Source organism: Plectrocnemia conspersa, unplaced genomic scaffold (assembly GCF_051122295.1).
Source record: "Plectrocnemia conspersa isolate PC_06_02 unplaced genomic scaffold, ASM5112229v1 ptg000005l, whole genome shotgun sequence".
Lineage (NCBI taxonomy): Eukaryota > Metazoa > Arthropoda > Insecta > Trichoptera > Polycentropodidae > Plectrocnemia > Plectrocnemia conspersa.
The window spans coordinates 22,539,912-22,567,273 of NW_028277169.1; the positions used below are offsets into that span (position 1 = coordinate 22,539,912).

General features: G+C 36.0%; 2 protein-coding genes and 1 long non-coding RNA gene across 3 annotated transcripts; 2 read left to right on the forward strand and 1 right to left on the reverse strand.

Moving 5' to 3' along the window:
• Positions 1–25,134, reverse strand: FoxK (forkhead box K). The gene is made up of 9 exons (XM_088186655.1): positions 24,510–25,134; positions 6,007–6,176; positions 5,786–5,937; positions 5,113–5,339; positions 4,888–5,046; positions 4,635–4,816; positions 4,428–4,568; positions 4,247–4,361; positions 1–1,365 (listed from the first exon to the last, which is right to left on the reverse strand). Exons 1-9 carry the CDS (start codon positions 24,881–24,883, stop codon positions 1,185–1,187), a joined length of 1,701 nt encoding a protein of 566 aa, XP_088042781.1. The 5' UTR covers positions 24,884–25,134; the 3' UTR covers positions 1–1,184.
• On the forward strand, positions 19,752–21,172 carry LOC148235175 (uncharacterized). The gene is made up of 2 exons (XR_015809704.1): positions 19,752–19,942; positions 20,020–21,172. It is a non-coding gene; the product is annotated as an uncharacterized LOC148235175 (long non-coding RNA).
• A 1,186-nt stretch (positions 25,135–26,320) lies between the features above and the next one.
• Positions 26,321–27,227, forward strand: LOC148235176 (GSK3-beta interaction protein-like). Its single transcript, XM_088185516.1, has one exon. The coding sequence runs from the start codon at positions 26,496–26,498 to the stop codon at positions 26,835–26,837; it is 342 nt and encodes a 113-aa protein (XP_088041642.1). The 5' UTR covers positions 26,321–26,495; the 3' UTR covers positions 26,838–27,227.
• Positions 27,228–27,362: the final 135 nt, after the last annotated feature.

Sequence of the window (27,362 nt, forward strand, 5' to 3'; positions counted from 1 at the left end):
TTTCTTTTTAAATGTAAACAGTTTTTTGAAAAGTATTGCATACAACATCAAAATTTGAGTATCGGTTTTTGAAATTTATCGACTCTCGGAGTCTTTCATTGTATATATATATTTATTTGCTTAAAAGATTAATTTACACCTATTTAATGATGAATCTATAATAACTTCACGGATGAATCAACATTTTATTTACTTTTTAAATTTAATTAACTATTGCTTAAAATATAATGCTAAACTGGAACTCTCGGGTGATGTACTACAATAAAAAGAGCACTTTAGGTAAGTAAGTATTTACACAAATTTCATTCCGGTGACCAGAAACGGAACATAAACCGAAAGATAATCACATGCATTTTTAAATGCTCTCAAACATGCACATATTACAGAGTACATTATATACAAAAGATTCTCAATCAGATGCATTTTAATTATTTTTCTTGTGATTAATTTACAACTTTGGTCCACCAGTATCAGCTATTTCAAAATGTTTTATATCAAAGTTTATGTTTAAATGTAAACGTGACTGAAAAGAACACAGTAAAATTCACCTATATTAGAACATGTTTTTGAAGCGGCAACATTTAAGACATGTATACGACGTTCAATATATATCTGTCCGAGAAGATTGATTTCTAATTTGTTCAACTAAGCAATATATTTAAGCGGCGAACAGTCGAAATGCTCAAATATCAGATCACTAATTGATAATTAATAATACATAAAAAAAAAATCATTCGTCTACTTAAACTAAAACTTACATAGAACTCGTTATAAGCACTGTTTAATAATAAAGAAATTAGTGACTCGGTCAGATATACATACTATAAAATAGATTTTTAAAGCCAAACGCCATATATCACTCGTTAAAAACTATAAGTTTGATGGCAAACGCCGCAAATAAAAAACAATATATTTTAGGGCAGTGAAACCTATTGTCAATAACGGAAATAAATAACTGTAGCTTAACAAATGAAGTTCAGAGCTAGAGCAAAACTAAAGAATGATTTTTGCGTTGAAGAAACGCAGTTCCTTTTTTAAATAATATAACTCATGAAGATGTGGCACATTAAAAACACATTTCACAGTAAAAATTATGTCGCACCTATTATTTTTTATTGTTGTGTACAATGGTTTCATTGATACGTAATGTTCAACAAGTACTAATGAAGTAGTGAAAACTAAAGTCAGTAGTTGTTTCTGTCGTCGTGATGATATCTCGCTCGTTTGCCAGCCGTCGGAGGCGACACTGGATTTTCTTCGATGACAAGATCGCCGGAACCGCCACCGCCGTCTTCGCCGCAACTATCGTCGCCTCCCGAATAGGTTCGTTTCATAATTCCACCGTCTGTTGTGACATATGTTGTTCTGAAACAAATAATTATAATTATTAATCAGCGTGAAGTGAACAAGTAATAATAAAATATATATCTATATATTTATATAATTTTTAGGTTAACAGTTTTACAGTCCAAGCCAGTAGGTATGCATCTACAGTGACATATTTACTATTTTCTTTTTTTTATATACGTACGTCTAATATAAGAGTTTGATGACTGTGTTTACCTGGAAGTTGTCCAATACTCTTGTTTTTGTATGCTGTACAACACAATACCCGGAAAAGCACACAAAAATAAAATTCTTCCCTACCATCAACTCGAAGAAGTGCTTTCATAAGTACAAACGTCAACGAGACTCAGGGGGGAATCGTTTCCCAGCATTGTAGGAATTTTATGAGAAATAAAAATGAATAATATTTATATTCTTTCGTGTACATGTATTTGAGTCAACGTTTTGGAACTTTTGGGTGATTATATAAGGCACACAGAACCCTCGAGCTCTTCAATTGATGAATGTATTATAAAACAAATCGTAACATCTTAGACTTTATTGCATATGTTTTCTATAAGCGAAAGGAATCTGTAGTCCTCTTGAAATAGGACAAAAAAATTGGTTACCTTCTGTGGAATGAAGCACATTGTTATCCATTTTATAAACAAAATTGTAATTGTTGGCCTTGTTCTAGAATAGGTCATGGAATGATATTTTCTGATGCTAAATGATAATCTATTAGCGAATGACCACGCACATAGATTTTCAACATCAAATTGATGTTTTTACAATCCTTAATAAATACTATCTGCAAAAAGTAAGAATTTGGAATTACGAATAATTTGATTAATATCATTAACTCATTGGACGCGTTAATCAAAATTTTTTTTAGTCAAAGATCTGTCATTCCAATGAAATCCACATGTGCAATATATGTTTGAATATATTATATAGTTTGCATTCAGTTTAATTTTGAAGTTGAAGAGTATTGGTGTGCCTCGAATTTCACTGTTTACAATTTTAGAATTTATAAAAAAAAACAATTACCAGAAGAGGAAGAAAGATAAAGGACATAACGAAAAGTTGAATATTGATAGGCTAGCATTTTCCGACGAAGTATGAGGACAAAAAATACCAACGCAATTATCAAGTGTGCAGTATCATACCCTCATCATGCAAGAAAAAGGGAAAAGGAATTTGCAGAAGGAGGCAGACTTTTAATTTTTAAAATAGATATTATTATTTTTTTTAATTTTGAAGGTAAATATAGATGCATAAAGGAATAACTACATACAAATAAAAAAAATCGTAATTAAAACTTCAACTTCATTTTTTATTGGATAATTGACTCATTTCGTGACTTTTTATAAAATTAATTCCGTATGTAAAGTGTTAAAAAAAGAATTGCTTTTAATACTCTTGATTACTTCATATTACTGATTTAAAACGCATGACGAACAATTAAAAAATTATTGGTCGGGGTGGAAAGGGTTAAAAAGGAGTCGGAGTCGGTCGATTTTTACAACTCCGACACCACAGCCCTGGTAATAACCCATAAACATGGTGACAAATGAAATTTAGAAATATCTCACAAATGTGTGTTAACGTGCAAAAATGGATGTCTCTTTTGAGTGGCTATGGTTCTGTGGCGACTGTCGACCACCATGAATAGTAACGCACAAAAAAAATGGCAATTGTCTCATTGTTAATGCCCGTAACCAAGAATGTTCACCATTAACAATGAGACAAACATCATGGCACAAGAGGGATTTCTTTTGACCACACAACACGGGTCGTTAAGAGAATCCCTTTTGTGACGGAACGGTGCGGATGCAATTAATCATCACAACAGCAAACCCTTTCCGTAGAATTCGAAAGTCGGAGCAAGCAAAAACTCGCTTCCAAATATGCAACATCCGATTTCTCGAATTCTACGAAGCGACTCCAGCGATTGGCTAGGAGATTGACGCACAAGCGTGATTGGCCAGCAAGGGTGCATCCCCTAAAAGAATATAAGCCCGGACTCCGACGAGGAGACGGCAGTTGATCCGAGTTGATACGAGTTGATCCGCAGTGGACGCAAGACCTTGGCAGAGAGCCCAAGGACAATCCACGAGAGACGCAGAGGCACGAGACGCCAGAAAGCGGAATCGTCGGCAAACGACGACCAGCAGCCTTCCTGAGGAACCAGCTACGCGCCCCCACCTGACACTCCTGACACCTGTCGCATGCAGCTTGAGCCATCCTGAGCATCATCAACTGCACGAACTCCGACATCACGAGAAACGTCACGCCATATTCGTCCATTAACAAACTTGTAATTATAAAATAATAAACTGTCTAATAGGATTCGACCAGGAGTCTCATTGGCCGCGAGGTCAACCACCCCTAGGGTTACGCTCCCTAAAGTTCTTTCAATATCGAGTTTCACGCGCATCGGTGTGTTCGACCGAAATGGCACAAATTTGTTTCACGTGCTGATAAAATCGACACTGACCTATAATTCTCTGTCATAGATTTCTTTCCCTTTTTGTGTATGGGTGTAACTTTCGTAATTTTTCATACAAGGAAAAAAATGTTACATATAATACAAACTTATATTGAGAATAATCTTTATGATGGAGGGTAGTTCTGAGGTCTCCTAGTCATAGTGTACATTCAACTGTGGAACTGAAGCGTGACATCTTGGAAGTATACAGATACTGTTCCCAGGATGATCATAAAAATAAAATCTGTTTTCTAAATGACATGTATTCAACTTAAAATGGCATATGCGCCCTATAAATAAAGCACACATTGCGAGAGTATAAAAAAATGTACGACATATGATAGCAGTATCCAACTGACAACCTTTGAAAAACCTTAATCTATCACTTGGTTAAATGTGTAATTGCTTTTAGAATATAAATTTACTTACCCATAGCCGTATGGAGAATGTGGCACCTGAATTATAACATTCGTGGGTGGTGACATGGAATGCTCCTCTTGAATGGATACCAAACTGCTACCTCCAGAGCCCAAAACGTATTTTTCTAAACAACACATCAAAAATGTTAAATGTTGCTCGTATGTGCGTATCAAACAAAAATTAATTTAACCTTCTCTTTCTCCGCCGGCTCCGTTAGTGACAACCGTGATTTGTTCACCTGGCAGTACTAGACGACGCTGGCCGTCCACTAATGCGGATAATTGCTGTTGTGCGATGATATTTGTTGAACTTAAATATATACTTCCGTGACCTAAAAACAAATGTGTCGAATAAGTAATAAGCACATTGTGTCAATGACATAACCTCAATAATGTACCCGGTGAACCGGGCGCGCTCTGAGAGGGGGCGTGATGGATGGAATGACGATTATTGCGGGGCGGAGAAGATACCACTTGAACCGATTCTGACGTGAACGGCTCCGGCGATGCTTCTCGAGACAACTCCTCGGGGGTAACTAATCCTGACATCCCTACATGTGACGGTGATGCAGGAGCACTTCTACAAAGAAAAATAGTCGTAAATATAAAAACATTACTATATCTTTATTATTAACCCGATCGAATAAATACCTAGAACTTAATCCAAACGGTGCTCTGAAACATGGCACTCCACGTTGACGCCTAGGTCTAAAAGCTTGTTCAATGAGCTTCGATTCACTTTGAGGATCGATCCTCCAAAAACTGCCTTTGCCGGGCTCCTCTTGGCTTCTCGGTATTTTAATAAAATATCTATAAAAATGCACAATCATTACAATGTTGCATAAACTAAATCTTTTATACGCCATCAACACTTACCTATTGAGACTAAGGTTGTGTCTAATTGAATTTTGCCATCCTTTATCGGCTGTTCTATAATAAGGATAATGCTTTGTAATATAAGAGTATATCCCGCTAAGTGTTAATTGTTTATCGAGCGCCGAGGCTATCGCTTGAACGATGAGTTGAGCGTAACTGTAGGGCGGCTTCGCTTCGTCCCTGGATACAGAGCTCCCACCGACGCCTGAATCGGCCACGGATGGTGTCTGAAAAATAAGTAACATATTATGAATCTGTTTGATGGAATCTAATATAGGTGTACAAACTAATTAGTCAATTTATTATTAGTCCATTTTACTCAATTTACAAGTTATCTAATTAAATCATTACATCACCCTCGGTATTAACACTAAAATAGAACACTATTGATTTAAAAAGGCATAAGATTGAGGCAATAAATGAATACAAGTGACTAATTCCAAATTCGTGTTGCCTTCCCTATGACATCAAATATGACTGTCTTTACATCATATGTGATGTCACTGTTTACTTGATAGATGAATACTTCTTTTATTTTAAATTTTGAGATGAAAATATTTCAACAAAAATACTATCTATGATCAAATAATATAAACCAGGTTTTGCGAAAACTAGTTTTATATTTAAAGTTGTTTGTGATAAAAAAAAAACCTATTGTATGGCACATACATACCACAGATCCATTAGAAGACGGTCTGGAGTAATCGTTTTCTCTTGTAAGAGCAGCATAAGACGCAACCAAACCTAAGTCGGGATGTATGTTGCGCCGATGACCGCTTCCTCCTCTCGGACTAGTGGGACAGCTGTTGGCTGCGGATATCGTTCCTATAAATTTAACAATCCTGTAACGTTCATATTTAATCAGGTGTACATTGAGTGAATTAAATAAATTACCTGTAGGTGACGGAAACGGACTCTGACCCGAGTCAATTTCTTCTGCTGGTATATTAATTCGTAAGGGTGGCAGTGCCCGCGACTCGGTGGTGGCGGGCCCGCTAACAGATCCATCGATTAACGACTTAAACACTAATCGGATGTTTGTGGAAGGAAATCGCAAGGTACATCTGAAAAGATAGAAAATACAAATTAAAACAATGTTTTCGACATATCATTTTAGAATGGCAGTTGAGATCTTTGTGTGATGGATTTTTATTTTTAGAGGATGATGTTAATTAGAATTTTTAGTTAGCCACCCTCCCGTTAACTTGCCTGGATCAGCAAGAGAGGAATAAATCATCAGTCGGGAAAACCGAAGGAAAGACACTCTTTTTTCGACGGGGGAAGATCTCGGCGGAGTCACACCGTTGTCTTTCTTCTTTTCTTTTTTTTTCTATAACGAAAAAGACAGACATGTAATCTGGAGGCATGATTTTTGTTTCGTTTGAGGCGAAATTTAGTCTGAGTATGCGAAAGGAAGTAGTCGCAGTGGAGGGAGGCTTTCCAAACGATTGAAATATGAAATATAAGTGTTGCACCTTAGTACAATGCCTAAAATTTTTATGTAACTAGTTTTTAAAAATATATGACAAAATAATTTATAACTATAATCCAGACGTGGGCAATTTGTAATGCTTTCAATATCAACCACCATCGAGTTGGAAGGTTGATAACAGCATCAAATTAATCTTGTTGAGATTAGAAAAATATATATTATGAGTTTCTCATGTATTTCACAGGTACAACAATGTATATTTTATTCCAAAATTAAAGATTATTTCTAAACAGCTATTTAACGAGGCGAGATTATGGTAAAAAAATCTCATATTCTTCTCCATAAATACTTTTCTTATCAGAATTTTTATCCAATTCTTTCGAGTATCAGAAATAATGAATATGATTAACAATACATAATTCAATTACATTCTTAAATTTCATATTCGATCGAAAATTTGCATAATCTGATAAATAAATTGAACCATTTATCTTTTATTTGCCGGCTATATGGTAAGCCTAAACCACTCCGCCATATGTGAGATTGACCGCACTAGAACGGCCCCCATTTTTTTAAATATGTGTTTCAAAAGGTTTTTATATTTTAACGCTAAATTGTATCCTTCGGTATGCCATGCTTATAAAATCCTGAAAGAACTTTTATACATATGGAGAAAGAAAAATTAAGCTTTTAACAACGCAGTTGCTATTTAATATTTATAAGCAGTGATATTATATTCAAAGGCGAATGCATCAATATTTAACGTTTTCAATTCAACTATATATAAGCTGTAAGGTAACGAAATTTGTTGTTTTTTATTAGATTAAATTAAGACCATCGTGGCCTAACAGGTTATCCCAATGCGCCACGATGGTCTAAAACAAATTTTAAATTTATAAAACATAAAAAACGTAAATAGACATAAATATAACAATACTTAAACATAACAAAAAATTATAAAATATCAAAATTAAATGATACAAACTGGATCAGATCCTCGTAGCTAACATTAAATAAGTCAATATGTAATGCCAGTTAAGGAGCCGGATGGCCACAGCTATAGGCGAGTCGGCAAGTGCGGATGTCCTAGCCCTAACGGCCATCAAAAGAGGTCGCGATCGTGATTCTCGAAAATGTTTCGGAACCCAAAACTGGAATTTCTCGAGAATAGCTGGATTGTCGACAGCACCTTTTAGTAATTTGAAAAAATGCTTAGCGACATACGGCTTTCTGCGAGAACTCAGCGAATCATATCCCAACGCTCCTAAAAGAAAGGCGCTGGGATATAAGTACGGATAATAACCAAATGTCCTTTTGTAAAGGTATCTTAAATACCTTTTTTTTCCACTTAAAGGGAATATTTGGCTATTCGGGGATTCCAAATTATAGATCCCGATTCAAGAATGCTACGAGTTAAGGTGTCATAGAGGATGCGAATAACTGACGGATCGTCAAAGTGATAGGTATTCCTCATAACAAAGCCGAGCATCTTGGAAGATTTATCACAGACGTCGTGTATGTGTATTTGCTCTCGAAAATGATTCCGAGATCTTTAGTGGAAGTTTCTCTAGTCAAAATGTTACCACCGAGATGGTAGAAATAAGCTGATGGCAAACGGGATCGAATAAATGACACAGTATGGCACTTTCCGACACTAAAGGGCAGACAGTTAATGGAAGCCCATCTCCACAGAGAGTCTAAATCACTTTGTAGAGAGAAGAAGTCCACAACAGATCGAATGCATATATATAATTTTAAATCATCTGCGTACAGAAGAAAACTTGAATTTTTAATTGCTGTATTTATGTCATTAATAAATAACACAAAAAGCAGAGGTCCCAGATTGAATCCTTGAGAAACCCCCGAAGGGGTAAAATATTCTTTTGACAATCGGCCACCATTGGTTACAAACTGTCTACGATTGCTAATAACTCGAGAATAACCGAGTTAAATTATCTGAGCAACCGAGGTTCGACAATTTTTTTAATAATAACCTATGACAAACTTTATCAAAGGCTTTCTCAAAATCTGTATACACGACGTCTACTTGAATTCGCATAAATATTATAAATGGCAAATACAAAGAATGAGGGCGATAGTGCTCTTTCAATAATTATATGGCACTTGATCGGCAAGCAAAAAATGGCACAGCATAGCCTGTGGAAGAAATGTGTTACGAAATTGTGTTCGATTTATAGAAAAAAAGAGCAAAAGATTGGAAAAAAATTCTTATCTGGAAATATTAAAAATTATTATTACAGAAACCAATAAAAAAAAGAACTGTTTTTGTTGTTTTATGTCGGGGCCACTCGTAATCGTTGCGAAGAAATTATCGCAAGAACACTTTAATAGCTTATAAAATAATGACTTTATTTGCGTTTTTCTGGTTGGCGTTATACAAATGATTGCATATCTGAGCGGACACCTATTAAACGTTATCCATCAACAGTCAAAGCACAAAAAAATACAGGAACTACCTGAACAAAGCCGAAAGGTCGGTGCATAATGCGAAGGAATGCATTTCTTGTATCCGCATTTTACAGAATTATATCGTTGCCAATTTTACTGATTTTCTAATTTATTAGAATATTGCAAATGCATTGGCCAGCCAATCGAGAACTGGAAGGAACGTTGTACTATCCTTAATTCTTAAGAGCTTGTACTGAAACATTTCCACATGGAATATATTTTCTTCAGTAAGGAAATACATTCATAAATACACGTAGCTTCCGGCTTTGAATAAATGTTCTGTCAAACTCTCAAACCTAATCTTAATCAGTCACCTGAAACTCAAGAGTTCAATCCGATCTTCGAGACTATTTAAAGATTGTGTGATACAGTACTCTACGTCAAGAATAAATCCGTATATAAAAGTATTTATTATTGCGCAAATACGGCCAATTTTAAAACGCATATTATATAAAATATTTCTTTATATTTCTTATATAAATATAGTGGGAAAATGGTCGTACCATAGATGTCATAACTTAAAATGCAGTTGTGGATGTTTATTATTATGCAAATTTGACACGATTCTCCTGGAATTCTATTCATTGTGTTGTGACAGTCTTCTTCCAACGACAAGAATATTTATTGTTACTATTTTGTTTTGACAGTTTGAAAAAAAATATATGTGTTGAGGTTAACCTGCAACTTTTCAAAAGCTCGCATCAAAATATACACACAACACGTTTCGGCACGTATAGGTCGCGCCTTTAGGAAACGGTGGCAAGTATCAGCTCAAGGCCGCCTGCCCAAGGGGTGAGTAGATTAGGGGATGGGGCGGAGCGGATCGATAATGCCACCCCCTGACCCTTGCCAACAGCGATCGAGCGGGAAACTCGTCCGCGTTCGTGCCGCTTTGGTTCCGTCAACAAAAATAGCCTCCACGCATCGATCACACCGCTCGTTTTGTTTACAGTCTCTCTATTTGTGTCGTTGCCTCGGTCTGCTCCGCCAGTCGCGCACAACCATCGATTGGGGAAAAACCATAATAAAATCATTGAATCGCCGTCTCTCGAGGCGTGGTGATTTTTCTCAACGTAACCTTCCTTTCCAATGAGTCACACATGCAACGACAACACGCACGACAGCGAATTTCCCTCTTGCTCTTTTCGGAATAGTGGTCGATGGCGCGGTGGTGAGTCACACCGAATGTTGAATTCGTAGTTAATATGGCAAAATTGTCTGCGTCTGGCGGATAAATTGGGAAATACACATGACGATAAGAATAACAACAGAGCGCAGAAGAGCCAGGCGACGATTACATATTCCATGCCAACAGAAATAAAAAAATAAAATAGAACGCAGATTCTAAAAATCTGGATTTAGCGTCCGAAAACATTGGAAAAAAGCGTTACATAAATCCAAAGCGTATTAAATTCACAATAACAATGGCGCTCGTTACTATCTAGATAACGAGGTGAAAATGATTTAGTCTTTACTATTATGTATATGCAGTTTATTTGGCAAGAAGATTTGTGACAATAAATTCATAACGTAAATGTCATAAAAAAATATTTTGCTACGCGGCTTTTGCCGCGATATTTATTCAGTGATTATTTTAAAAAAAAATGAAACAATAACACGAGTCATTTTATTTTGTTCATTGAACGAATGAGACTTGTACAGCATTAAATGCACTCATTGAGCCGCAATGCAATAAAATATAATCATTCTATTTTCCCTATACAATTCTTACTCAATTATTAACACCTCTAGCAACAACATCGACACGATCGATGACATTTGCGTATCAAACTACGTAGTATCGCTGTATTTAAACGATTCGCCTTTGACTGACTTCGAAACTAATATGTTTACCTACTATTTGCATCACCTTTCAATAAATGTTAATCATACAATCACGAACATTTGTGCAATTGCAGGGTTTTCCATCATATACACGCGACCCTTGCGAGGGCGTTGGCTTAAAAAAAACTCGATCACTGACCTACTCTCTACGGACCGTCGACCATATAAAAATATTTATCCAAATCTTTGTATGCAGTGAATATTATTATATTGCATTGTAAGTATATTGTAAAAAAATATACAAAATTGACTTTCTTATCTTGGGTACGATAATGATAATACACACAACCGCAAGGTGTTTCATAACATACATACACACGCGAATGTGAGTATGTAAACAAACGCGCATGCTTTTCGATTAGAGCGACCCGCTCGCTACTACGTGAGATAATTTCAATATATATATATATATATTTATAAATTTATAATGTAAACGAACGTTTTGTTGTTTTTTTACAATCATTCATAACATTTACTGATTCATTCGCGTGGCGACGGTTTATAATCAAACGCATGACGTCATCGCCAGGTTGCGAGTGTTTCAAAGCAGCGTGGGCAGTCGAACGGCTCAACCGTGTTATGCGAATACGATGTCCAATTATGAAGTACATCTCGCGTGGAACTAATGCGGAACAAAAACAGTTGCCCAATGTCAACATCACCGAGCCGAGTTTGAAATTAACAGGAAACCAAAGGAAGAAAAAAATCAACTTGTTTAGGCACCGTAAACATCGAGTCTCGTGAAAGGGTTATATTTGAATAAATATTGTATTTCTGAGAAGTACAAGAGTATTGTAAAGTTGGTAAAAAAACGGGACAAAAATAACAATAAAATATTATTTTTATGGTCCATGAAAGATGACATAAATAACAGGTAGAAGGCGGCGGGAAACCACTAGTATATTTTTTCAAGAGCCATTGTACATTAACCTTGTTCAACGTATGATACGCGCTCTTAAATTTCTGCCCTGTGATTGGTCATTCGCCCTGAGGGATATACCGATATTGATTTGTTGTTATCAAGGTCTTGTGTTCAACGTGTATATTTTTCTTGGCACGTAACGTGTGCAACTTTTTATTTTATTTCACGCTTTGGTAACGTCAATTTGCCGCCAAGATCATGCGATTTAACACCGTTGTATTTTTTGTGGGGTTACGCTAAGTCGTGTATACGCCGACAAACCGCGCCTAAAAACCAACATCCGCCAATCTATAGCCGCGATACTGTCGAAGTGTACGAAAAAGTCATCGATAGGATTGGCTGCTGCAAAAGGTTTAGAAGCGGCCATTTAATTAAAATATTTTTTCATAATTAATGAAACATGTTTGATTAATATAATGTGTTTTTTTTTTTAAATAAGTTCGGAAACTAAAGTTGGATCACCTTTACATTGCAGATGTGTCTATAAATGTATATATATATATATATATATATATATACGCACACCAATAATTATATCATTCAAATCAGCGCGACTTGGATTATATGTTTTTAGTCAGTGGGCCGAATGCTACCTGCGAGACGTAGTTGCCTTTTCGTCGTCGAGTCTTGTGCCAAAGCGAGCGTGTCATCTGGTTTCTTAAATTTACTTTCGGTTAGGTTAGGTCAGCTGTGAGCCACTTATTTTTGTACTCGGTCAATTGTCGGCTTATTTAGTTTTCCTTTGATTTTTCAACTGATTCAATATGACAATTATCATAGTTTAAACAGAGTTTTTCATAACCCATTTGCTAACCAGAGCCGGCACTTGTGTACAAACTTATCAATACTTTGTTCGCCAATATTTAAAAATAAATAAATTGTGAAAGTATGTGATTTATCAATCATACATATTGATTATCTTAATATTTTATTTTATTATTAATGCGCCTTTAGTAGCCTTACGGCACCCCTATTTTATCAGTCCATGTTATGTGAATATTATACGAACACGCTCGGGTACGCCCGCTGAGTCATCGGAGCACGTTATATCAAACCAGATTATGCCAGAGAGCGCGTTCGCTGATGTTGCTTAAACTTTATTTTATGTAATATGACTCGACTTTTCTATAATTAGGTACTTGCAAATTAACTTTATTTTTTATAGTTTATAACAATAATATCATGTTCAATGATGAGCTGAATTTAGCTCAATATTCGAGTTTTGTAACCATTATGTATACACGACCAAGATCGATCGCTTAAAATACATAAATATTTTTTTAATAAATATAATAATTATTTTAAAAATAAATGAAAAAGTGCCTTCCGTGTACCACGTGCCTCCACGTCAATATCTTTGTTTTTGTGTCAAAAATAATCGGTCTTCATGAGCCTTTAGCGCTCGCCATTGACTGTTACAGTCCTACCTTCAGTTTTCAAAAAAGTAAGCGCAGGGTAACATCCCCACGGTGTATGGCTGAGAGGCAAATAGTAGTGGATTCTAATTAGAATGTAACGGTAAACCATCGGCTTCATAAGATTCCCATGTAATCTGGACGAAATACCGTTACACAAAATAGCATGCTTTATCTCTTTCTTCGTTGCATGCGACACCACTCCCACTTTTATTTCTAAGGGATCAGCGTCAGTCCTGGATTGTTAAATGAATAAACTTGATTAACCTACAATACCACTAACTTCATTCCATAATTTTGCTACTTATGTATCTGATTTTTTTAATTTTGCGCAGAATTTTAACGATTTTTTAAATAAATATAAGTATTATAGTCATTATTAAATGTATTCCTACTATTGTTGTTTCCAAAAGCAATAAAATATTTATATTTATTATAAGAAAAGAGCATTATTATATAATAAAATAAAATGGTAAATATTTCTTTAGAAGCGCAGGGTAACACCCCCATGGTGTATGGCTGAGAGGCAAATAGTAGTGGATTCTAATTAGAATGTAACGGTAAACCGTCGAGCTCGATAGGGAATCTTATGATGCAAACGGGCGCAACGATGATGCACAGGCTATTCCTTACTCCAACGCTTTCAGTCTATTCAAATTGCGAATTTTTCACTTGGTAGGGCGATAAAATTGACCTTAATTTCAATCCACAGTTCGTACAGAATTTTAATTTCTGTAGAACGATTGAACAATTTTAACGAGTTGTGTTATTGTAAACTAACATTTGACTCTCTAAGCACGCGTGATAGACAGTGCTGCCAACACAGATAACTCAAATTTGATCACTCTGTATCATTCGTTACGACTAAATGTAACATATTTATCTACCGAATGAATGCATCAACTATTGACTGTCATTTTTTTCTATATCGAACGAAATATTTCATTTGAAATCATTTCATGGTTTTGCCTAATTTTTAGTGTTTCATCATGGCTTAAAAATATAATTTATATCTTTACCGAGCATTTGCAATGTTATATTATTATTTTAAATATTGATCGAAGTACAATCAAACCGAATTTTGACCAATAAAAGAGCGCAAAAAACAATTATCACTTCTCAGAAGTCAAAAATTCACGTCAAAAGCAATAAAATCGTGTCGGTGCCGTCGCAGTGGGAACGCTCGGTATCGAGCGTTCCCTCTGCGACGGCACCGATATGATTTTATTGCTTTTGACGTGGATTTTTGACTTCTGAGAAGTGATAATTGTTTTTTTGCGCTTTTTATTGGTCAAAATTCGGTTTTGATGTACTTCTTAGAAATCGTAATATGCTATCGTCGTAGTGTGAATGATGAAGCGCTCCCGTTTTGATACGTTGAATTTGGAATATTTAAAAAATATTTGTTCCTAGCTGCGTATATCGAGAAATAAGTGTATTTACTAGTAGTGTACTCCCTTTTAGGGTAATCAATGAGATTTCAGTTTATGCTAACCCTAGTTAATTAGATTGTTGTGCTGGGTTTTGCAAATCTAACAACCATTTGTTAGAAGATCTATTACTTCGTTTCAAGAAGAATATTTTAAACTTATCAAATCTACTAACAAATTGTACCGGAACGCATTCCGGCCCTACTTCACCACTGATGACTAAGCCCTAATGCAATTGGCTCTCAATTGGGCTCATTTTCTTTTTGTCCAAGCTTCCTCTAAAAGATCATTGTAAAATATGTGATACTAGCAATCAACGGCAATCACGGTACATACTCTCAGTCTCGAATTACTGTCAATTAATTATTTGACGACCACAACAAAGAATCTCGAACCGGAGTAGGCTCAGTAGAACGATGAAATTGACCATAGTATTTCCGTAAATTTCAATACACAGTTCGTACAGAATTGTTATTTCTGTAGAACAACTGAACAATTTTAACGCGTTGAGCGTTGTTTAAGCAATCCATTTCGTGTTGTTGTAAACTAACATTTGACACTTTGAACACGCGTGATTATTGACAGTTGTGTGATTTACAGTGCTGCCACTATAAGTTAAATCGTGAAAAAAGTGAGACAAATGTACATTTGCACGATATATTTAACCTTCTGAACGAACTTAATATTTCTCTTCAGGGGGTCTTCCACGAATATGTTTATACTAAGAAATAAAATGGATACGTTTAAAAACAAGTTGCGTGCAAGAGAAAAATATAGAAATGTTTCCACTTTTGGAAGAATTTTTAAATGCTGCTCATATCAACCAGGAAGTCATATTCAACATGATAACTAAACACTTAAGAGTGTTAGTTGAAAACTTTAATAATTATTTTCCTGTAAGTGAAACCTATGGACCTATGGAAAAAAAAGCTGATCGAATTATCTTCTGATGTCCAAACATAGAATACACTCATTATAACAATTCTAGATATCTCTCGATAAAGAATATCTAGCTCTGAGTTATAAAGCTATCAAATTCTTGGTAGTTTTTTCAACTTCATATTTGTGTGAAAAGACTTTTTCATCTATGTCAATAATAGGAATCGATTGGGTGTTTCGAATTGAATCTTTTGCTTCAATCGGACGTTCGTATGATACAAACAGGTCTACGATATGTTCAATTTTGCAAAATAAAAATATAATTAAGAAATACCCTCAAAATTGTGGAAAATAAAGATATATTTCCGCAATCTCTACAGATATGTTTCCAAAAAAACTCAGCAAAAAAAAAACATGGATGAAATGGAAAATCTTTGTCATCGTAGATCGATGACCAACATCAAAAAGATGTCCCTATGAGTATTTCAATTATTCAAGCTAAAGCTCTTATACCCGCACTTCACTCTCCGAAAGTTGTCCTAGTGGAAGTTCGACCGAAGTCGGTCAAGGTCGCAGTTTTTCGAATAGCGTTCGCACAGCCGGGAATTTCATACGCGTGCACGCTTCTCAACCTCGCGTATTATAACTACGTGCGTGTTTTAAACACAAAAAAAATTAAAGCCAAATGGAGAAAAAGGAGATGGTGGATGATTGCAATGCACCGGAATAGATCAATGTTAGTAAATAAGACATTTTATGTTGAATCGAGGCTTCACTGTCACTAATAAATAATAAACAGGAAACGTTCAAGTGTGCAACTAATGAATAATTTCTATTATTTTTTAAGGAAAAGTATGGAAAGTCAATTTGCTGAATTGAGATTTTATATACAATATATAGCTTAGGTCTTTCTCTTTATGATACATGCAAAATTGACTGCGGATTTTTGCGGTTTTTAACACATTGCATACCTTAAAAATGTATTATTCTTAAAAATGGGACGGGGCTTAGTCGCGAAAGTTACGACCTAAAAATTTGTTCAGAATCACCAAATATACACATATTTAAAAAAAAACGATACCGGGTATGATAAAATGCTAGTCAAATACTTTTTCTTAATATAAAACAGCAAATTTGTGACATATACAATTTTTTTTTTTTACGCTACGCGGCTAAATTTTTTTATTACGCTACGCACGGCCGTTAAACACGGAATTCCTCTTCCTCGGGCCTACAATTAAAGAAATGTTAACGTCAAATTTAAAATACAGTTTTGTAATGATTGTAATTTTTTAATAATATGGTTACCGTGGTAAAATCAGTAAACGTCAAATTGTGGATCGCGTACTAATGAAATAAAATAAAAATTTGTTTGGAATGACTAAATATATACATATTTAAAAAAACGATACCGAGTATGATAAAATGCTAGTCAAATACTTTTTCTTAATAAAAAACAGCAAATTTGTGACATATACAATTTTTTTTTTACGCTACGCGGCGAAATTCGCACGACCGTTCAACACGGAATTCCTATACCTCGGGCCTACAATTAAAGAAATACTTTAAATAATTGTATTTTTTAGCACTTATAATATTATATATTTGACTAAGAGCACTTATGGAATCAACTAAAGTGGTGAAATAATTTTGGCCGTCCAGATCGGGCAAAAATACCAAACAGTGGCGCGATCGTGAAGACGCCCATATTAAAATTGAATCGTTCTATCTCAGTTTGCGATAAACCATCTCTATCTCTCTCTCTCGTCACGCGAGAGAGCGAAAGGGGAAGTATCTCGCCGCTCGCGCTCGAAGCGTCTTCGGGTATTACTTTCGGAAAGCGAGGGAATTTTTGGAGGCGACGAAGTCGGCCGCCTCGACCAAAATTACCCCCAGTTTACCTCCCGTTCGCGGTGACCTCGGAGAACTTGCGAGAGATTTTAGCGCGGGGACAACCGAGCTCGACCGAAGTAAGCCCGAATTTTCACATTATATTTCCCGTCCTTGGCCAACTGTCGCCTACTTTCGGAGAGTGAAGTGGAAGCATTAGTTTGCACAAAGATTGGAAGAATAGATTAAAAAAATATTTTAACACGGTTTTTCAAGCAAGTAACGGTTGGTTTTACAATTTTAAAATGAGGTATTCTTTTCATAATATTAAATTTACTGGAGAATCGGCTGATGCGGATAAAGATGCTGCAAAAGAATTTATTTCCTAATTATCCAAAATTATTGAAGATGTAGAATATTCCTCTAGCCAAATATTTAATGTAGATGAGACAGGTTTATTTTGGAAAACTCTTTAACAATGAAAAATATGAATGAAGCCTTCACGCACCTTGACAAATTTTTAAATATTATGGAAGATTGTGATCCCAGTGGAGAACGCATATCTCAAGTGCGCGGGGCGATCAATAAAAACATAGCATGTTATAAAATACTATACGAAGAAAAGAAAAAGAATAGTGGATTTTTACTTCCCTCGACTTTCGTACATTCAACATTCGCACACATTTTCAGGAACCAATTATGTGCGAAAGTCAAGGACCGCCTGTATTGAATTTATAAACGCTGTACATTTGTTCATCCTTTATTAGTCAAGCTTACCATCTAATTATGTCAACACACAGAAAAATTGTTGACATTATTTAACACATCATCGTTGAAATATTTTCGTCGCTTGCTCAAACGCAGATAACAGTTAGAGTCTGACTTGTTTTCTAAATAGCGTGAGCTTCTCGTTTAACATATTATCTGCTCTGAGATGATTTATTCGAATAGACTAGACTGGTTTTTAACAGGTTAACGGACCGCGTGTGCGTGCTCGGCCGCGGTCGCGGCGAAAATAAACATTTGCATGGTTTGTTCTATAAATAAACATACACACACAAACGAGATGGGAAAAATTCGCATTTTGCGACCACGCGCGTTATCGAGGACGTTTGTTTATCGCGCGCCCGATCAACATACATTGAGAAAACGGGGAGGAAGGAGAAATTATAATAGTCGTAATACGCGTGTATTATGTATTCGTATGAAATACAAATACGTAACATAACGTGTCGGTGTACACGTAGGCTCGTTTTCCAACAGCCGAACGGGCTCGACCTCATTGCATCTGGGACGGAGATTGTCAATCGGCAGCTTCGCCTTTTAGGGTGAGATAATTTGACGGTCTAGTATAAAAATTGTTGACTTTTAGAATTAAACTGTACGCCATTTGATAATAGTTGTTATACACTCTGCGACAAACGTAATTTTATTCGATAAAAATAAACGCTTTTGATAAAATTAAAAAAATTACAAGAAAGATTTCTTTTACAATAATTTTGATAAATATACTTGGAAAACCAGCACCTGTAGCATGATCATGCGGAACGTCCGAGTCAATGTATGTATGTAATGTTGCACTTCAGTGTTATGAGTTGTGTGGCACATACGATTTAGACGGCGATACGTGATATTGTTCAAGAAAATATCGACTTAATTATAAAAATGGCGAAAAGTCGACACAATTTAAATGCAGTAGATACCTCCAAACCATCCCCTAGTTCAAGATATTGAAACAAAATTGTATAGTGCGACAAATAGTCTAGTGGGAACACTAGTTTGTATACGCCTAACTTGCATATTATTTATTTACGTGTAAAAATAGCCTATACGACAGGTGTTCTCGCCGAGTTACCGCAAATCGATACTTGTTAGTCATCATTTGGAAATACGCAAGTGACTAATATCACTTTTAACGAAACCTAGCCCAATAATTAGCGCATTTCTAACGCTGTACTTGGTTACGGCGAAACTAAAATAGCTAAAACAGGTGTTTGTATAGATGAGGTAACAGATTCGATATTGACGTAGGCAACGGGGCTGTTCGGTGGCTCGCTCCACCAAGGCACCGCAACTCTTCTAGAATATATAAGACTTAGTACATGTAAATGTTTACTTACTATGCGAGCATATTGGCAAGAACACAAAAAATAAACATATTGCGAATTTAATGTTTATTTACGTTGTCTCGGCTATCGATGAGAAAACCTGACCAGTTCAATATATGATGTCTATAAAAATAATGTATGTTCTACGGCTACCTGATTATAATAGCTTCGTTCGCGACGATTCTACTGCCTCACGTCACCTCATTTTCGTTTATTGCATTCCGTTCGCGAACGATTGCGAATTGCATCATTAACCCGCGCGCGGATTGCGTCGCAATTGAAATTCTGCGACGCGACATATTTTTTCTCAGATCTACGCAGATAGCGGTACGGAAGAGCTTTCCAGAGTTCACCAGAGTTCAGTGTAATTTAATTATTACTGTAAAATTAAACAAGTGATATGGTTTTAACAGATCAGACATTTTGCTGAAAACGCCATTCGAATTTTAGTACAGGCAGTTCTCGAGTTCGACCATTCGGAGTTACGACGGAAAAAAAAAGTTGTTAAAAAATTTTTTTTTTTTTTTTATGTCATATACATAATTTCAAGACTGGTTTGATAACTGTTTCATTCCAGAAGTAAAGAAGAACTGTGATGAAAACGACATAGCCTTTAAAATTTTATCGATTGTTGACAATGCTCCAGGCCATCCTCCGCACTTAAGGGAATCACATCCAAATATAAAAGTGGTTTATTTATCCCCAAACACCACCAGCATTCTACAGCCGATGGATCAAGGGGGTATTGCTAACTTCAAAGCCCATTATTTAAGAATCACTTTTGCCCAAGCAATTGCAGGAACAGACAAACATCAGACATTGAGAGAATTTTGGAAAAATTACAACATCTTTCATGCAATAAACAATATCTCAAAAGGATGGTCCAAAGTAACGATGAATTGTATGAACGGCATATGGAACAAACTCTTAAAAAGATATAATGACAATATGTATTTTAATAAAGAAGGGGAAATAGATGAGATAGCAAATATTATTGTAAAATGTGCTCAACAACTTAATCTGGAAGTTGATAATGTAGATGTAATTCATCTTTTGGAAAATGATGTTGAGGAACTCACAAACCAAGATTTGATTGAGATTGAGGAACGAGTTGCAGAAAAAAATGTAATGGAGCTAAAAGAATTAGATGTACTCGAAGAACCACCAAAACATTTGGGTTAAAAGACATGGCTGCAGCTTTTAGCCAAATCAATGATGCTATTAAAAAATTTGAAAATATGGACAAAGACATCGATAGATCTTCGAGGGTACACGGCCTTATTCAGCAAGCACTTGCGTGTTATTATGAAATTTATAGAGAAAAGAAACAACAAACTGTACAAACAAACCTGGACGTTTTTTTAAGAAAAACAAGCACTATCACTGCACTCGCTGAAAAATTTTAAGAATTAACAATGGATATCAGTAGCACAGACGATAAAAATACTCTGGATCAATTCTTATAAATAAATTATTTGTGTAGATATTTGCTAAAAAGTATTTAATTAACAACTTGAAATCAGCAATAAAAGTGGTTTTTATATTTCACATGTATGCATTGTTTTTAATTCTTTTTTGTATGATTTTCGACTTACGACCAAGGTGGTGGAACGGAACCCCGTCGTAACTCGAGAACTGACTGTACTCATATAAATCGATCAGTCAAGCCTAAAAATTTGATCAAGGTTCATGTTAGTTTGATCACTAAAAAATCGCGACGGAACTAGCCCAATATATAAAATAGTTTTTAGCAGAAAGTTACAATTAAAACAAAATATAATGCAACGATTTAAATAATATAGATCTCGGTGAGATGCTTTAAAAACGCAATCTTTTTTATTTTAACTATCAATAATTATGAATGGTTTCAAAAAATATAAATATTTGCATCAAACTATGTAGAAATCGATAAGTCAATTTAATGATTAACCCTATCGATGCTATGGACGTCTATTGACGTCAACCGTTCTATGAGATTTAAGGAGGTCATATTGAAAAAATAATTGGAAGGAAATATAGTGCCATCTCTCGAGTCAAGATAAAAAATATGTAAATATAAGATTTGAGTTTTATATATTGTCATGACGCTCCCATACAAACTTCGCGTATCAGTGCCACATGTGAAAAAACTTCCAGATTACCCGGAATTATCGCGATAAACTATAAATTTGGAAAACGAGTTCCATCAAAGACTTCACTCTCCTCCAAACAGGATTCATCAATGACACGCAAAACAACAACATATAATCAGTAGCCCTAATATGCCGCTGAGCAATTAAAATCCACCAAAACTGTGTAACGGAACACGGTAGATTGTAAGGAATTGATCGCATGCGATTAATGCAACATGATAATAAATAATACAGTGTAATTGACTCGATAGATTAATACTTATATTAAGCGTTGAATGAATTGTAACAAAATGCGGGTGAATCCGGGTACAAAGGGTATTTAGAAAGACCCGTATCGATCAATTGTTTACTATTTGCAGTGTATTGTTCCTTATAAGCGATATCATAAAAATTCGCGTATGCGACGTTGATGCATATGTAGACACGTGGTTACATCGTATCCAAACCAAACGGCTCGTTCGTTTTCTCGGCCTTGCCGACAGATAACAATAATAAACAAAGCGCTTTGATAAAAGGCGAGCGTTGAGTTTGTTTATCAAATTGTTTTTACGTTAAACTTAGTCCATAGTCAACTGCTGTATAGATGCACTTATCTGGCTGCGATTAAAAATATATAGATGTTGTTTCTGTGCCGTAATATAAACGTTTCGTTTAATCTATTATTATTCTTGTCTGATTTTAGTCGGATCAATAATGTTTTTTTTTAATGCATACTTTTAGCTCTCATAAATATATTTTAGATGTATTTACTTGTGCTAAAATTGTTGCAATAATACGTTTTCGGCAAGAGAGCCAAACATATGTATGTGTGTATTTATATGCGATTCGCGATTCAACCAATTAAGAATACTATTTTTATTTCGTTCTGTAGTACAAAAATGTTAAGCTTTTCTTCAGCTCGGTGTGCGATTTGCTGAGATAGTTTGAAGAAAAAAATGTTTTACGACTTCAGGAATATTAAATGATTCATCGATGTGTATATTTATCAATACAATTATTATACACAGCAAAGATAATGATACGATCGCATTTGTTTGTGTTTACTACCTGACAAAAACGACGAAATTCTCATATCGATAACGATAGGGAAGTTCAGTTTAACAACACTACAATCTGAACAGCATAATAGCCGATGATAAAAACGAACAGATTTAAAATGCAAGGTCACAAGCGCGGCGACGACCGAGCTACGGGGAAAATTTAGTCGGAGAAACATATATACCGGTATGTTTGCAATAGAATTATTAACGTCCGGATAGTAACCGATTTCTGTTACAGGGAACAACGGCACACGTTTCGTTGGAATATAATTTTTGTCGGGATACTGAGATTAGCGATCTCTTTCCAGACATGCCGCGAAGCGAGAAATCTATGATTTCTATCGAGCATTATTTAATTTATGTTTGTCCAGTGTGCGTCGTCAATTTCATATACAGTAGAACGCGTCTTTCAGGTTATATATAAACAATGTAACAACGAAAACCACAATAATAAATAACAGTTTTGTGGTTTCATATTTTTTTCGAACAAATAACACTAGAGCCCGTAGGAGAAGTAGTTTATTATCAACATCTATAAATTTACAGCTATTTATCAAGCGCGGGCGGTGAGATGCTTCCCCTCTCGCTCGCTCGCGTGCTAAGTGAGTGAGAGATAAGGGCATGCGGTCCTCATGCCCTTATCTCTTTTTTTTATATACTCCATGCCTGGATAAACGAACAAAAATATTCAAGGTGGCATTTTTTAAGCTCTCACCAGCATCCGTAAACAAACACAAATGTCTGAAGTGAATTTTAGCTTTTTTTTAATTGAATTTTAAAAACATGAATTGGTTCGCGGGCCGCCAGTTGGACAGCGCTGATCTACTATATGTTTAAAGATAATCGGTAATATTATCTTTATTTGTGAAGGATTAAATTAACGGTACTGGTCGATTAGTGACAGGCCAACGCCGCAGTTCCACACACACATACACAATAAGCAATTGAGTCGTATTGAATTGAACTTGCTTAAAAAGTTTATTTTTCGGTACATTCCTGTTATTGGAGAAAATATTTATGAATTTGTTTATATATTTCATTTATTTACATAAAAAATATAGTTTCATTGAAAATAAATATGTTTAAACTATCTTATACCGAAGCAGGAGCCATACAATTCCTGCAAGCACTTGTTGTGTAGAAAAACGTTGTTTTGCTACATAAAATTTAAACAGGTTAGGGGTGCAACGAACGGCAGTGAAAACCCCATGAATAACTAGGCAACGAATCTACTAAATAAATATTTTTTTAGAATAAATTTGCTCCCCGTGAATACGAAAGTATCGTAAAATGAAGTTAATATAATTATTTTCTGGTAACTAAATTTTAGTAATTGTTTATTATCACCACGCCACGCGAAAATTTGATAGTTAAACCCAAACATAACCTAAAGAAATTTTAGATTAAGTTAGGTCTGGGTTTGAACAGCAAATGGACGTTTGTTAGTAGCAAACAAAATCAATGTCAACTAATCCTCAAAACCAGCATTTTATTTATATTTATTAAAACAGATTGAAAGTCACTGTTTTGTTTTGAATTAATTTTAATTCACAAGACGACTTTTGCGCGTGCGCCAAAATGTTAGTATACGTGTGCAAACCCGGCGATGGCCCGTCACTAATCGACCAGTACCAAATAAATTTGAAAATGATCAAGAAACAGTAGAAATTATTTTTTAGGTAAGGATTATACTAAATAAACAGACGAATGAAAAGTTGAAAAATAATTAACTAGCATCAAAATAAAAGGTAAATTTTCGATGTACACAACGAACACGTGGTGTTGTGAAAAAGTGAAAGTGCGATAATTGCGCAAAATTCGAACCGACACGTGTTGCTAGGCGACACAAGTAAATAAATAAATAACGAATGGAACGGAACGGAACAATAACTGACGTGTTAGGTAGCTGGAGACCCGGCGCCCCCTTGCGCTGGAAGACGCCGTCGACGAAGACGCCGTTCTTGCCGTTGCACGTCATGTAGAAGGCGGGGCGCTCGAAGCAGAGCTCCAGGTGGCGGCGCGAGATGAAGCTCGAATGGCCCATGTTGACGTCGACGTCGCCGCGGCTAGAGTTGCGCCCGATGACGACGCGGCGCTGGCGCACGAGGTACTCGAAGTCCCGACCCTCGAGCCGCGCCAGGGGAGCAGGGCTCTCGGGCCACGAGGGCGAGGGCGACGGCGAGGCGGAGGGTGCGGCGCGGGGGGCGGCTGGCGCAGCCTTCAGCGCCAGCAGCGCCCACGCGTCGCTCTCTGCCGGCGGCCGCGACATCTTCGCCAAAGCGGAACGCGCATGCGCCGTTTACGTAACGCTGATTTTTTAGGTTAGGCGCGCGGCGTGCGACCGACTGCGTCCGCGTTCGGTTCCCGTTCCCGTTTCCGTTTCCCGCGAGCTGCGCCGACGACGACTGCCGATCATCGGCGCGACAGCACGCGCATTTTCCGCACGGCCCCGGAAGCGGCGTTGCGGAAACTGCGCTACGACCGACGTCGCGAAGCGAGCGCGTTCGCGGACGCGGGCGCAAAACCGAGCGCTTGCGAACGCTCTCCTTTTAATTTACAATACTCGACGAACAATCGCAATTAATGCTTATATCTATTTTATGTGTGCGTGTTATAATTTTCAATTTTAAAGTACGGTTGCAGTATACTTGAGTGGACTGTATGTAATATTAATTTATTTAAATATTAAGCAGTATCAACGCACACTACACGGAAAAAATATACGTATAAAAATATTAGCAATAATATAGTAGAAGAGTGATTCAACTACAGTCTGCAAAACCTTTTAAAAAAACAAATTTTAGGATATCTACAGATTATTTTTAATAAACGAAAATTTTATGTATTTTAAGAATTATGAAAAATAATATTAAATAAATGGCCGCTTCTGAAAGTGTGTCCGAATTCTTGGCTGAATGGCGTCACGATGATGCAGGTGCCCTACCCCATCTCCAAGACTCTCAGTCTCTTCAATTATTCAAAATTTTTGACACAGTGTTCGTAAAGAATTGTTATGTTTGTACAACGATTGAACAATTTTAACTTATTGAGTGATATATTTCATAAATATGTTGTTGCAAACTAACATTCGACACTTTAAATATCTGTGGTCATTAAAAGCTGTCTGATTTACAGTGTTATCAACATAAAGAAACCTCGAATTGAAGCATTTTATATTAACGGCTAGACCACAATGCGTTCATTAAACGCGAGTACCAAGATGAAAACAAAATAAATCTGATAGACGGATGAATAGTTGAATGGCTACGCTTATTGATGAATTGTCTGATACTACTGTTCTTGCATGTGGTACTTCAAGCAATACTATTAATATGGATGTACTGCACTAGTATTTTAATAAAATGCAAACTAAAAGAAAATATTTGAGAAAAATTCAATGTAAATAATATTAAAATAAAATTAAAAAATGCATATTATTATAGCCGTCTTAACGAAAATATTTTCCCTTGACATTGTTTAAGCTTAACAAAAACACATACAAATTTTGTAATTCATAACAATATGTTTAGCTTTTTAGTTTTTTTAATAATTAGAGATAATTCTTAAATTTTTCATAAACAAAAGAGATAATTGCTTAATTTTTATGGAATGCTGCCAGAAAGTGCATTAATTTAGAATATTAATAGCTCGCATTTAAAACCTCTTGGGCATTATTCTTATCCGAATCCAACACGTGTCTGGTGTTCGCGAGCGCGCCCCCGCTTCGACCGATCGACGCGCGTTCGCGAACCGCCGTCGCCTCTGTTTTTATCGCAATGTTTATTTTGTCGTCGGCTGTTTGTTTTTGTAATTGGAGACGATTGTTATTGTTTACGATGCCGCTTTAGACTTCGTCCCGGCAGATTGCGCAAACTCGCGTCATGTCGAACGATGGAGTCTTCTCTTGGGCGAGCGAGGCGGCCGCCGTCATCGAAGATATAAGGAGTCACGTGAAGAGCGTAGAGGTGTCCAGGAAGCTGCCGGCGTCCAATAGGAGCGCATACATCAACCTGGCAACACTGGAAGGAATGGAATGTTGCGTGGAACTCAACTGTTCGGGATACGCTGTGGTGGGAAACGAATTCGACGCGGACGACGTGGAAGGCAGCGAAAGATTTGAAACGCCCTACGGATTGTTGAATAAGATCAGCGTCGGTTATAAGAATTCGTTTGGAAATCAACTGGCCGAAAAGTTGCTTAAGTTAAAGAAAGCAGAAGAATGAATACCTTTTATTTTTAAGTTACAGGTGAACCAAAGATGTTAATTATATATAACTTTTGACAAAATAATGTATTTTTGTTTATCACAATTAAAACAATTATCTCAATAATGTATTTTTATTAAATTATGTTTTCCGACTACAAGTACGATCTAATTATTTTCATCAGTCAGTGCACAAAATTATATCTGCCCAGTATTGGTCGGTCGCTCTGTGGGATCTACCGATACGTGTAAGTACACAGGGCGATATTGGTTTGTTCTCGTGGTACAAATGTAGAGATTATTTTATCACCTATATACATATGTATCACTATTGTTATATGTCTTATTTATCATTTTATTGTACTTTTATTTTGTTCTTAAAATTAAATATGTTTTATTTATAAAAAAAGTGTTTTATTTGTTGCAATTTGGCCATATTTTTAATAATAGTAAAGTAAGTAAAAACAGAACTTCCAAAACATTTCATAACCTCACTAGTAGGCTTACCATACGTCCCAGTTTCACACCATCGCATCTGTCCCGT

What these genes read in the sequence shown, in the direction of transcription:
- FoxK (XM_088186655.1), bottom strand. Translation starts at nt 24,883, where the DNA reads ATGTCGCGGCCGCCGGCAGAGAGCGACGCGTGGGCGCTGCTGGCGCTG. An exon ending in GGTCTCCAGCTACCTAACAC is followed by an intron (nt 6,177 to 24,509) that starts GTCAGTTATTGT and finishes CTATCTTTTCAG; the next exon opens with ATGTACCTTGCGATTTCCTT. An exon ending in CCGTTTGGATTAAGTTCTAG is followed by an intron (nt 4,817 to 4,887) that starts GTATTTATTCGA and finishes TTTTCTTTGTAG; the next exon opens with AAGTGCTCCTGCATCACCGT.
- LOC148235176 (XM_088185516.1), top strand. Translation starts at nt 26,496, where the DNA reads ATGTCGAACGATGGAGTCTTCTCTTGGGCGAGCGAGGCGGCCGCCGTC.